The sequence below is a fragment of the Mus caroli genome, unplaced genomic scaffold (genome assembly GCF_978045245.1).
Source record: "Mus caroli unplaced genomic scaffold, Mus_caroli_1 scaffold_6, whole genome shotgun sequence".
Taxonomy (NCBI): domain Eukaryota; kingdom Metazoa; phylum Chordata; class Mammalia; order Rodentia; family Muridae; genus Mus; species Mus caroli.
In genome coordinates, this window is record NW_028227261.1 from 837,671 (window position 1) to 850,620 (window position 12,950).

General features: G+C 48.5%; 1 protein-coding gene across 1 annotated transcript in view; it reads right to left on the reverse strand.

Moving 5' to 3' along the window:
* The window catches only part of Cfap74 (cilia and flagella associated protein 74), a 60,210-nt gene that overhangs the window by 36,479 nt on the left and 10,781 nt on the right, over nucleotides 1-12,950 (reverse strand). The window contains exons 4-14 of the mRNA XM_021160961.3: nucleotides 12,708-12,851; nucleotides 11,358-11,456; nucleotides 9,757-9,861; nucleotides 9,319-9,492; nucleotides 8,690-8,800; nucleotides 8,072-8,174; nucleotides 7,254-7,411; nucleotides 5,979-6,174; nucleotides 4,673-4,834; nucleotides 2,729-2,902; nucleotides 2,034-2,152 (exon numbers count right to left, since the gene is read on the reverse strand). Coding sequence (XP_021016620.1) covers nucleotides 2,034-2,152; nucleotides 2,729-2,902; nucleotides 4,673-4,834; nucleotides 5,979-6,174; nucleotides 7,254-7,411; nucleotides 8,072-8,174; nucleotides 8,690-8,800; nucleotides 9,319-9,492; nucleotides 9,757-9,861; nucleotides 11,358-11,456; nucleotides 12,708-12,851 — 1,545 coding nt within the window. The remainder of the gene's footprint in view (nucleotides 1-2,033; nucleotides 2,153-2,728; nucleotides 2,903-4,672; nucleotides 4,835-5,978; nucleotides 6,175-7,253; nucleotides 7,412-8,071; nucleotides 8,175-8,689; nucleotides 8,801-9,318; nucleotides 9,493-9,756; nucleotides 9,862-11,357; nucleotides 11,457-12,707; nucleotides 12,852-12,950) is intronic.

Below are 12,950 nucleotides of genomic sequence, written 5' to 3' on the forward strand. Positions count from 1 at the left end.
TAAAGCAATGTAGTCCCCTAGGAGCAGCCCCATGAAGACATCTTGAAAGGGAGCCCTGGTGTAGAGGGATTTCAATCCAGGAACATGGCTACTCTGGCTGGAATACAGACTCACCGTTAGTACACACCTTTAATCCCAAACTATGAAGGTAAAGTTAGTTTGTAGAAGGAAGTACCCATGTTTGAAAGTGATGTCTATTTGAGAGGCAAAGTGATGAATTAGAGAAAGTTTTGACAGAATAGGATATGCCCAACTCTCATCAGAACAGAGAGAAAGATAGACTACTTAAGAGAGAGCAGTGTAGAAAGAGAGGAGGGGAGATTAAAGTTTTACCAGGATAGTTGTACAGAGACAGGTTGGAGAGAGAGAGAGAGAGAGAGAGAGAGAGAGAGAGAGAGAGAGAGAGAGAACAAGAGAACTTGCCAGAGAATCAGAAGGAGCCAGAAGATAAGGACATATTGCCAAAGTTAGTATGAGGTCAAGCAGAGCAATTCAGTCAGATGCTGAGAGAAGCCAGTTTGAATCAGTCAGTGCAGAGAGGAGTTTGAGTCACAACAGCAGAGTTGACCAGCTATCCAGAGTTCAGAAAGAGCTAGAAAGAGTGAGCTTATTCAGCTCTAAGTCTCAGGCCAAAAACATTCTAGGCCTAGAGAAGACTGTACCGAGGCTAGACGCTCCCAGGACTAGGCCTAGGTTAGCAGATGGAGGCTGTAAACCTCTGAGATGACAAATACCTCAGGAAAATAAAATAATTTTTCCACCCTGAACAGAGGAGTCCCCATTTTAGAAATTGTGTATCACACACAGTGACAGATGTGGCTGCTAGGCGGCCTGAGCTATGAACTGACCTGCCTATAATCTGGATACAGTGAAACACAACTGTTTCCGAGAGGAGTCTGCTTAGGGACGGGGCTGTATATAAGCCTGCGCCTCTTGTAAACTGTAATCCAGAGAACCAGCATCCTGTGTGAGGTGTGTTTCTTGAAAAGGGCCATTAAAGCAAGTTTGAACTCATGGATTTTTATAGAAATAAGTTTTCTTGGACCAGAGAGATAGCTCAGCAGTTAAAACTACATAACTGCTCTTCCAGAAAGCCCTAGTTTGATTTCTAGCACTTATCTGGCAGCTTAAAACTACCTGAGACCTAGCTACACAACTGTAGTGTCAGCTCTTTGGGAACTGAGGCAGGAGGATTGAAGGTTTGAGAGCAGCCTTATCTGGCAGCTTAAAACTACCTGAGACCTAGCTACACAACTGTAGTGTCAGCTCTTTGGGAACTGAGGCAGGAGGATTGAAGGTTTGAGAGCAGCCTGGTCTACATGATGAATACAGGTCAGCTACAAAGCAAGACCCTGTTTCAAAAACAACAAAAAGGAAAAAAAATGGAAAAATAGAAAAGAAAGATGAAGGTCAGATGCTGAGCAACAAAATGGAGTGTCAAAAATGTTGCAAGGTAGGAGGGGTGGTGTCGGATGGAGAAGCAGCAAGCATCAAAGGGAACCGCAAAACACACACCAAAAATGCCAGCAAAGAAGTGACAGTATGTCCACTAGAAGAGTCCAAGAAGAAGAAGAAAATTGAAAAACTAGCACAAAAAGAAAAAGTAAATTATGGTTCAGAAAAGCAGTCTTGTGCCGGGCATGGTGGTGCACGCCTTTAATCCCAGCACTCGGGAGGCAGAGGCAGGCGGATTTCTGAGTTCGAGGTCAGCCTGGTCTACAAAGTGAGCTTCAGGACAGCCAGGGCTATACAGAGAAACCCTGTCTCGAAAAACAAAAACAAACAAACAAACAAAAAAAAAAACAAAAACAGAAAAGCGGTCTTGAAATCTTCATAGTGAGAGAGCATTCCAGCTGCCAATGGGGACTCATTTGCAGCCAAACACAACACACAGTGAAGGTGTTAGAAGACTTAGGCAGCCCATCTGAAAGCTTGGTCATGTGTTCAGAGGAACTGGGCTGGTCTCTGTGCCCTCTCCATTTCTTTAAGGCAAGCTGGCCCATGGTCTCATGCCCAGACTCTGAAAGACTTACTCAATGTGGATGAAGTCCTTCAGGTTCTCCTCCACACCCACCAGCTTACAATAGTTGATTGTGTAAGTAGCATTGATCAACGTGATTTTCTTCTTGTACACTTTGCCAATATCAAAGTCCTGCAGAGATAGAGAGGGCAGCCCCCAAGAAAGATTCAAGAAATGGTCATGGGAAGAGGGGTCTACCCTGGTGCTGACTCAGGAGAGGTTAAGGATCCTGAGGTAGAAAAGTTTTCCCTTGGGTCATGATGCCCACCTTGAGGTCTGAGGAGGACAGGGAAGGGCCTACCTCATGAGAACTTTCTCCTCAGCAGGATATGAGTTTTATGGGGGACTGGTTGGGTGGGAGAGAGGACGGAAGCACCGGCTGTGTATCTTAGTCTACCCTCTGTAAATGCTAATATTAGCTAGATGGTGGTGGGTGCTGGGTCCTTGGGGCACCTCATGAGAAGGTGGAATTTGCCAAGCAGAAGGGGCCTGCCTAACAGGTAATTATGCTGTTGTTTTCCTTCTCAGAAGTCCAGGCCCCTGTCATGGAGGGCCCAGGTGCTTCCTGTTCCTTCTGCTGTAAACCCAGCCCTGCACACCAGCCCCAAAGCTAAAGACTTTTCTGGGTTTCCCATGGTGGAAACAGAAAGCATCAGAGGCAGGAGAGTGACAACAGGCTTGCTTTGCTGTCCACCCCTCAAGGCTCACCTTGAAGTGGATGACCTCAGGCTTGCTGTTGAATGGGCGGCCCTTGAACTCCCGACCAGATACCACCTGCTTTTGAACCACCCCACTGCGCAGCTGCTCCATAGTCCGAGCCAGGATATCCTTTTCCATCTTACTTCCGCCCACAGGTTTTCGTTCCATGTCCTCCTTGGGCACCTTGAGTTCAAACAGACAGAGGTCCATGGTTGTTCAAAGCCCCATAGTGAACAAAGTGCAGGACCTAACCTGGCAAAGAAGGAGAGCTTGCACCCAGGAGACTGCTCTGAGGGACCCCAGAGTGAGAGAGACAGAGACAGAGAGAGACACACGCAGAGACAGACACAGGCAAAGAGAGGCAGAAACACACACAGAGACAGAGAGACAGAAACAGAGACACAGAGACAGAGACACACACAGAAAGACAGAGAAACACAGAAACAAAAACAGAGGGAGACACAGAGAGAGACACACAGAGTCAGAGAGAGACAGAGAAGCAGAGAGTAGCAGGGACAGAGATGGCAGAGATGGACAGAGACACAGTGACAAAGACAGAGAGAGACACACAGAGTCAGAGAGGCACAGAGAAGCAGAGAGTAGCAGGGACAGAGATGGACAGTCCAAGATGGACACAGTGACAAAGACAGAGAGAGACACACACAGAGGGGGAGAGACAGAGAAAGAGACACAGAGGGGGAGAAAAGCAGAAAGAGGTAAGACTCCCTGAGCAGCAACAGCAGAAACTACTGTTTTAGATTATTGAGTCAGGGCAAAGGAAGACTTGGGCAATTCTGCAGGACACAGTTTTCTTGAATGGCAATGTTAGTGCAAATCAGGCAACCTCACTAACTAATGTTAGCAATTGGAAAAAGTGTAATCCAAGATGGGCCTAAAATTTTCCTTTTGACAACTGTGTGAAGTCTGCCTGAAGACCCTGGGCATCCAGGCCACTGGTTGGATTTCTCCCTGATTTTCCGGGGTAGAGAGTGCCTGGTGCCTGCCTAGGCCCACCACCTTTCTGCTGAATTTAAACGGAATGGCTAACCCAGCCTTCTTTCTTCATTTCTTCTCTAGAAGCAGGAGAATCAAATCTCTCTGCTCTGGTAGTGATGCTAACTAATGCTTACAGAAGCTGAGAGGAGTCTGCTTAGGGACGGGGCTGTATATAAGCCTGCGCCTCTTGTAAACTGTAATCCAGAGAACCAGCATCCTGTGTGAGGTGTGTTTCTTGAAAAGGGCCATTAAAGCAAGTTTGAACTCATGGATTTTTATAGAAATAAGTTTTCTTGGACCAGAGAGATAGCTCAGCAGTTAAAACTACATAACTGCTCTTCCAGAAAGCCCTAGTTTGATTTTTAGCACTTATCTGGCAGCTTAAAACTACCTGTGACCTAGCTACAAGACATCTGACACCTCTGGTCTCCATGAGTGCCTGTGGGTACGTGCACAGTAAAAATAAAATACTTTTTAGAAAGAAGTATTTCCTCAGTAGTAAGCAGAGCGACACAAGCCCGCCTTGGGAGCCTTCCAGCACCTCTGTTGCTCCAGGCTATGTGCAGCAGTACATGGCTGAACCCTGCACCCCAGTGAGAAGAGTCTAGGAGTGTGGGATCATCAGGCACATCCCAGCTCTGTCTCTCTGCCTCTGTCTGTCATGGTTTTTTGAGACAGGGTTTCTCGGTGTACTAGAACTTGCTCTGTAGACCAGGTCGGCCTTGAACTCAGAGATCTGCCTGCTGCTGCCTCTATTGGAGGCATGCACCACCACTGCCTGACACAGGCCATTTCTCTTAGAGATTATGGAAAGGGGAGAAGGACCTAGAGTTTGGAGGAGGCAGTGACTGGTACAGAATGGGGCATGAAGGTGGGCAATTACATCTGGGAATCTGGAATCTCAGTGTGGCTCAGGGTGACCCCCCTGCCGAGGACCTGTTGGAAGAAAGCTGTTACCTGGTATGACTGGTATGACTCTTTGTTCCAAAGCCCTGAAATATCTGGTTCAGCCAGTACCTCTTCCTCTGTACTGATGCTTCCTAGGTCCACTTGAACAGACTCACTAGAGATGGCTTTTATTACACACACAGTCTTTGGGTATAATAGCAGCTCATGCTCCTGCCAGCAGAAGAGCAAATGCAGTAAGACACATGTATTACAGAATGGACTGTGTGCTGTGTGCAGCTGAGCCGGACAGCACACGCTCATCGCAGAGTGTGGAACCTGGATTACCAAATGCCCTCCTATAGTGTTCAGCAGAGACCACTGCAAAGTCTTGTTCATGGGAAAATAGTGTGAGTCATGAATACTTGTGATTTTTCTCTACTGTTTCTTTCTTCTACGGCAGCCATGCTCAATGTGCTGAATTTTTGTGAGGGACGGCACACCAACCCCGGGAAAAGACGGCTGTCTTGGCTTTGTTGGAGCGGTGGGGGTTGGGGGAAAACCGGGGCCTTCCCTCCTGGAGGTAAGGTGCTCACTGTGAACCCTGGGATGTGTTCCCAGTAGAATAAAGCTGTGGGGCAGGAACATTAGAAATGTGACAGGGAAGGCCACTCAGAACAGAGGTTGCAGAAAGTATGTAGAATGTGCCCCCAAGGGAGGACAGTTGCAAAGGACTGATGGGCCCCATGGTGGAAGTGGCTGGGAGGTAGAGGCCCCACCTGGCCAAGAGAGACAAGAAACAGAAAACAACCTGTGGTGTGTCACTGAAACACAAAGGAAAATGCTTCAGAGGCCAAAGACCAGGTAGCCCAAGAACGGGGCTCATGTAGGGTACAGGGCGCTGGGTTACAGGACAGCCAATGTCCTTACACCATACCCTCAAGGAGAGGAAAGGTAGAGACAAATTTTCCCAACTCGGGATGTGGACTACGTAGGCAATGTTTCAGATCAGGCCTTTAGTGTGAGTGAGCGCAATATTCAGCATTCAGGGAGACACTAGGAACACCTGGCAGTGGTGTGATACCATGTGTATGGACTGGCTACTCACATCCTTCCACATGAGGCTGTCTCCACATTGTATGCAGGGATGGAGGAGGGACTTTGCCCTGTCACACAGACAGGCAGCTCTGTAGGGCTGCAGTAGTACCGTTGGCCAATGTGAGGAACTTACATGAGGGAGAAGAGGACCCTGGTGGGCCTCACAGGGCCATGGACCTGGGGACAGGGGACAGCCTTCTCTTCCCAGCTGAACCCTCAGCCCTCCCACCTGCAGTGTCAAGAGCCTGACCTCAGCTTGAAAGGGCAGCTTCCTACACACCTGCTGGCTGGTCAGCACACTCTTCCCCTCGCAAAAGTCAGAGATGTACTGCCAGGTCTTGTCTCTCAGAGTCCGGCGGTTTATGGGTTTAGAGAGAGGATGCTGTCTCCTTTTCCTTTGTTCTTCCTCAGCTTCCTCTTTCAAAATCCGACTTACAATCTCCTGCTTCCGGAGTTTCTGCTCCTCTTCAAAAGCCCTGTGGGAGGCGCTTCTCAGACAAGAGCTGGTGGAGCACCTACAGGCTGGGCACTCAGTGGCTACTAGGGTTATGTATGGTACTCTTAGCTCTCTGGGAAGCCAAGAGCTCAGGTCCAGCTTAGGAGGGAAAAGTGACTGGAGGTGTGACTTCAACTCTCACCTCACCTTAACCCTCCCTGCCCTGTCCAGCTCTGCATTTGATCTGTCTAGTTTTGAAGTGTCTCACTTTGCCCAGTCTACAAGTCTCTACAGCAAACCCTGGCCCTCATGAGCCTCCCCACCCTAGTTTCTAGACTGGCTGCTGAGGAGTCCTTGGTGATACAAAAAGCAGGGCAACATGAGGGTGTGGTGACCTCTCACTCAGTCTCTGATTTTTTTTATAGCCATTCTCCCTCCCCCACAGTGGGGGAGGCACCACTCAGCAAACGATATATACCAAACACACATAGGCAGACTGACAGGACACATCAAAACTCTGGTGGCCATTGTAGAGTGTGTGTGTGTGTGTTGCATATTTGTGAGACACTATGATGAGGAGGATGCACTGTAGCAAGAAAGCTAGCAGGCAATATCCAAGCAGATTCTATGCAGTGACCAGCAGGGAACAGGGACTTGGGAGAAAGGGCTTGGCCCATCGGAATGAGATACCTTTAGGCAGAGACACCGAGAAACTGGTGTGTGGAAGGTGGAAAAATCCAGATATGAGGCAGGTCCCTTTGGAATCTCTGTGGGACCAAGCCTGGGGGAGACCAAAGAATGAAGCAGAAGGGTGATTTGTGAGAAGTGAGCCCCAGGCAAACCCCCAGGGTGGAGGTGGTCACAGGAGTTCAGGAAGCCAAGAGAAATGAGGAAAGATGTGTCCTATCCCCACTAAGGGCCTCTACATAAAGCCCCCAAGTGGCAGAACTCCCTGGAGACTTTTCTTGGGAGTTGGGGATGGAGTGCTGCAGTCCTCTCCCACAGCCCACATCAGCTTTACAGGAAAAGTCTGGGGAGGAATGAGCGTTGTTACTATCAGGTGATGCGTGCTGAGCCTTCCGGCTCTCTCTGTGCCCACTTCCCAGACAGGTGTCTCACCGTTTCTGGGCTTCTAGTTCCTGGTGCCTGCGTTGATGAAAAAGGTACTTGAAGGCATCTCCGCCTTGGGATAGGATCACTTCTTTCTCTGTAAGGGCCTTCTGCTTAGCCAGATCTGCCCTGGTTTGGCCCCATGCTTGGAACTTTTTTAGTGTTTCCTGGAAATAGGGAACTCTAAAGTCACAGTATCAGCATATGACACACACACACAACTTTGTATATACTCATATTCAGATATTTTCTTTGAATGGATGTCTTTAAATCAATGCTGAAGCATATGGGTCCCATAGTAGGCAGTTCAACACCCATAATTTTCCACGTGTTTCTCACCTAACATGCAGCCCTGGGCCAGCCCCCTGGGTCTAGAATTCTGTGCAGTGGTGTGTATGTTGATTCTGTGCAGCTGTGTGCATGTTGACCCTGTGCAGTGGTGAGCATATTGACTCTACAGTGGTGTGCATGTTGGCCCTCTCCTATTGGTTACCATGCCCTGAGTCTTCATGATGTGACCCACTCCTCCCTAACCCAGGTCTGAGCCCTCGTGCTGGCCCTCACACTGCCTTGGGCCCTGTGACCACTGTTGCACTGAGATGAGGCCCTCTCAGAACAGTGCTAAATTGTTCTCTTTCTGCTGGATCATGGTTTCTGTCTACAGTCCAGCTAGGAAGCCTGTGGTAGAGGCATGGTAAACCTTCAGGCTGAGCAGGCTGGCAGGCTCATGGCCAGAGCCCAAGGATAGAAGAATTCTGGCTCCTAAGAGCAAGACCCAGGGGGGTAGGTAGAAAGTTGGTTAGATATACTGGAGAGGCTGGTCCTACCCGACTGGCAGTGATGTTGTTCTTCAGGGACAGCACGGCATCCATGCGCCGTTGCATGTGCTTGCGTGACTCCATCTCTTCCTTCTGCTCTCGCTCACGAACTCTGCAGTAATGTGCATTTTATTTATTTTTTACTTTTGTCCAGCTGTTCTGGAACTTGCTATGTAGACTAAGCTGGTCCCAAACTCAGAGATCAATCAACCTGCCTGTCTCCTGAGTGCTGGAATTGAAGGTGTGTGCCACTATGCCTGGTGAAACGTGCACTTTCACTAGGGATGTGTGAGGCACTGCTGGCGATTACAGAGCTATAGGAGCCTTAGGTGTGATTACCTCTATAAACGCTGACAATGTGAAGATGCATGGGTAGGCTCTCTGTCAGGACTGTGCCCGTGAGACCCGACCCGTAGAGCTGGGATGTTCTCTACACTCTAGGGCTTCATTGTGTCTCATGCTCCTCTTGCAAATACAAATCGCTTCTTAAAATAAAACTGCAGATGTATTTGTTTCTGATAATTAGTTAATGACTTAATTAGAGGATCTCAAAGTTAAATCTAGGAACCCACATTCCTGTATTCCCTAAGGGCATTGATGGAAGAAAGATTTAAGGTGAGAACTCACCTTCCCAGAGAGGCCTTCAGGAACTTCACTGCGATTCTGTGGTTTCTCTGGGCATCTTCCACTAGCTTCTGATGTCTCAGCCCCAGCTCCTTTTGTGTATGCAAAGATTTCCTGCAGCGACACAAGCAGAAACAGGAATAAGTGTCACATATACTTGCCTGTCACAGATATTAAAGTGCAGCTGGGACCTCCAGTGTGAGGAAGTCACCAAAAACAGGGTTTGACCCAGGCTGGGCAGGAATCTGATAGGAGAAGAGATCAGCAAAGACGGTGGCATAAAGAGATAAGAGGGGCTTCTCTATCTTGAGAGAGCAGAATCTAGTAGCCCTGAAGTCCTTGGGGGTCGGTGGTTAAGCAGAGGTAGGACTCAGTGCTCTCTGAGGCTTGTGTAGGGAAAGGGGTATCCAGATGTGTGATGGAGCCAGAGAACAGCACAGCTGGAAGGAATAAAGGAATATGCAGAGGGAAGGTCTGATGGTGCAGGTCAGTGGTGACTGTGGGCACGTGACATGGAGCCATTGCAGGACCCATGGCATGGAAGCAAAGAGTGGAAACTGTGAGCTGGTTCTAGAGAGACTGGGTGTAGAACATGAAGGAACTGGCTATGGCCAGGTCTGGGTGGTGCTTACCGGGCCCTCAGCAGGCGGTTCCTTTCTGACTTCTCCATGGCTTCTCTTTCCCTTTGAAGCTGCTGAGCTGAGTGCACCTCAAGGCCCCTCTGTCTAGCTTCTGCCTCTTCTTCATGGTGCTTCCGGACATCCTCAAATTGCCCCTTCTGGATCTCAATGTGCCACATGGCATTCCTTGTGAAAATGGAACATTTGTTGTTTTAGTTTCTAAGATTATAAACAAAAGTGAGGAGACTGGAAAAACTCAGGGTCAAAGTTTTCCCTTCAGCTGCTTTAACATGTCACCTTTTCACTAATTCCTAAGCATCTAGAAAGTGAAAAGCAAATTATCCTTTATACTCCAATTAGGAACTGTCCCACAAACTGCTCTGAGGTCTGAGTCCTGGGTAAGTTAGCCAGGTGCTAACTTACAAATCTTTCAGGCTCTTGCAAACTTACTCGCTGTCCTTCAGCATGGCTGTGATTTTGGACTGCAGATCTTTCTCGTTCTCTAGCTCTGTTTGCAGGCGCCTGGATGCAGCCTGGAGACGGCCAATAGCAGCCCTGGAGAACAGCAACAGAATGGACCACAGGTCAGCACGATGGCCTTACTGATAAAGCTGAGGACAGCCTGGTGCTTTCCCTTGGCCATCCCTCACTCAGGAGGAAGTCCATCAGAAGCAGATGACCAGAGGTGAGGTCCTGGCTGTCAAGTAAGGCGCTTCCTACACCCATTTCCAGCTGGCCAAGTAGGACCAAGCTGGGCCTTGTCTGGGGCCTGTGGAGGTCGGAGGTTGGCTGAGTGGGGGGGGTTGTTTTTATCTCCACTCATGTACTCTCTGATATTGGCCTCTCACTTTCTCTTAGGAAACTAGAAGTCAAAGTCCTACTTGTCAGGCCTTGAGTTCAGGAAGAACTGGCACACTCCCTGAAACACTCCTGAGGCCTGGTACACTCCCTCAGAATTACTCTGAGCCTTCACTCTGTTCCTCTTCTTTCCTAGCATACAGCTCCTAGTGTGCCGTCTACTGTTGTTGAGGCCCAATCATACTACCAGATGCAAGCCTTTATGCAGGGTGAGCAGAGTCCTCCTCTCAGCAGTATGTTTAGAGGGAAAGCCGAAAGGCCTTGTCTTTGAGAAGTGCCTGAGAGCACGGGACATGGATGAAGTGATCCTGCATGTGTGTAGTGCTGGTGGGCACATTGTCCATAACTCATCAACTCATCGTTTATGGACACTGAGCTGCTGATCCACAGAATCAGATGGGGTTTTTAACCCCACAGAGGGCCAGGTGTGGTGGCTCAGTCTTGTGAGTCTAGCGAGTGGGGTTTGTGAGGCAGAGGACTGTGAATTTGGGGATAGGATAGACTTCAGAGTTAGAGTCTGTCTCTAAATAAATAAGTCAACAGATATAAACACTCTACAAATAAGCCATTTCCACCAGTGACCAATGCTACAACTTCCACTTCACGAGCTTCATGGACGCAGCCTTGTCTCTTCCCCGATCACAGCATCCTATACTAGCATTTCTGTTCTTTCCTTTGAGCGCTTGCGTGTGCACGGGTCCATGTGTGTCCATGTGTGTCTATGCATGTGCACTGTCACTTGTGTACATGCATGTGCTGAGACACCAACATCAGATATCTTCCTGGATCATTCTCTGCCTTATTCTTTTGAGACAGCCTCTGAATCTGAAACTCACAGATTTTGCTAGTCTCACCTTTGGACCCTCCTGTCTCTACTTCTTCTGTGTTGGGATTATTGGTATGCTCTGCACTGTTCTGCACATGGGGGCTAGGGTCAGATGCAGGTTCTCACTCTTGGGTAGCAAGCATTTCACCAACTGAGCCAGCTCCTAGACTGACATTTCTTCTTTGTGTTATATTGTCTGTTTGCCACCTGGAGAGATGCTATTTGCCTCTTAACTATCTGAACACAGCTGGAACTTAACACTATTCTTTGTTGAATGAGTGAATGAGCCTCTGAGATATGACACTGTCTTGACCATCATGGTCACACTTGGCTGCTCAACCTCCTTGTAGGCCACAGGATGACCTACATGTTGTTGGCTTCTTTCTCTGTGGCGATCTCAGCTGCCAAGCTCTCCTGCTGCTTGTTGAGGAGGTCCATTCTCTGACGACAGATACGCAGCTCCCCTCTAGAATATTGAAATAAGAATTGGCATAATGTTTTCCTAAGGTTCTAGCCTCAGAAGGGGCCAGTGGGGGCAAGGGAGGGAGAAAGCCTAGGGTCCAGGCCAAGGACTAATACTACTTTGTTTTTCTAGGGGTCTCTGACTCCATCAAGTCACAGGACTGGGGTATTTTCTAAAAACCCTGCCAAAGGGGCTAATCATGTAAATTTCTCCCAAAGGTGGTATGTCTAGGAAACAAAGGGAAACACAGTTAACATGAACTTGTATAAGCACAGGCCTGAGGAGCATGCAGCTACACATGGCTACAGCTCTTCATCAGCATGTTGCCACACAGACCAGAGCAGTTCCCTGTGTAGGCCTGGATGAAAGGCTCACTCCTGCTATTCAACTTTCACCTCAGCGGGAAGTGACAGAACACAACCTAAAGCATGAGTTCTAAAGGGCACCCAAAGGATGTCAGAACAATGCAACACGCCATTGCTGTTGGGTAAAATCCTATACCCACATGACATCAGGTGCTGATGTCATGAAGAAAGATACTTTTGTTTTTCAGAGACGCTGAAATAAGAGCAAGAAAAGCCGACCACAATGATCTAGGGGTGGCGTGAGGGGACAGTTGCCTCATACTACTGTCCAACTTTCCTGTGTGTTGGGGACATACTCAGTATTCAGCTGACTATGCTGGTAGGCCAAGTGCCAGGGAGCCAAAGCCAGCAGGGCCCTGAGAAGTAGCAGGTTATTCACCAAGAATAACCTCTGTCACACCTGAAATGTGCAGAAAAGAGATTTTCATGGAGGCCACAGCAGGACCCAGGAGCACCTTAGTTCTCTGGGAGCTTGTCTGGTCTGAGGGAGAGGGAAAGGAGGTGGAGCGCTCCCCATCTGTTCAGGCTTGTGAGGTTGCTCCCTGCACAGAGCTCTCAAGAAAACAAAAGGGGGACTGGAGAGATGGCTCAGCTGTTAAGAGCACTGACTGCTCTTCCAAAGGTCATGAGCTCAAATCCCAGCAACCACATGGTGGCTCACAACCATCTGTAATGAGATCTGATGCCCTCTTGTGGGGTGTCTGAAGACAGCTACAGTGTACTTACATATAATAAATAAATAAATCTTAAAAAGAAAGAAAGAAAGAAAGAAAGAAAGAAAGAAAGAAAGAAAGAAAGAGAAAGCAAGCAAGCAAAAGGCAGGACCTCCCACACGGATGCTGTGCCACGGAAGGTGTGGCCAGCCACGGGTTTTCAGCAGGGGGCTCACTTGGTCTTCTGGATGAACACGTCCTTTTCTTCATGCATCTTGTCTAGGAGGTTCAAGCTCTTCCGAAGATGAAACGCCTGGACTCGGTCTTTAGTGGTTGTCTTCCTCATTTTCTCGGCACCCTTGCTCTCCTTTTTTGCTGAACTTGACATAAAAAGATAGTACTTGCTTCACACACAAACCCTAATGCTCAGCTCGACCCTCGACTGCTCTCCACCCCGCAGCTCCACAGCCCACTAGACA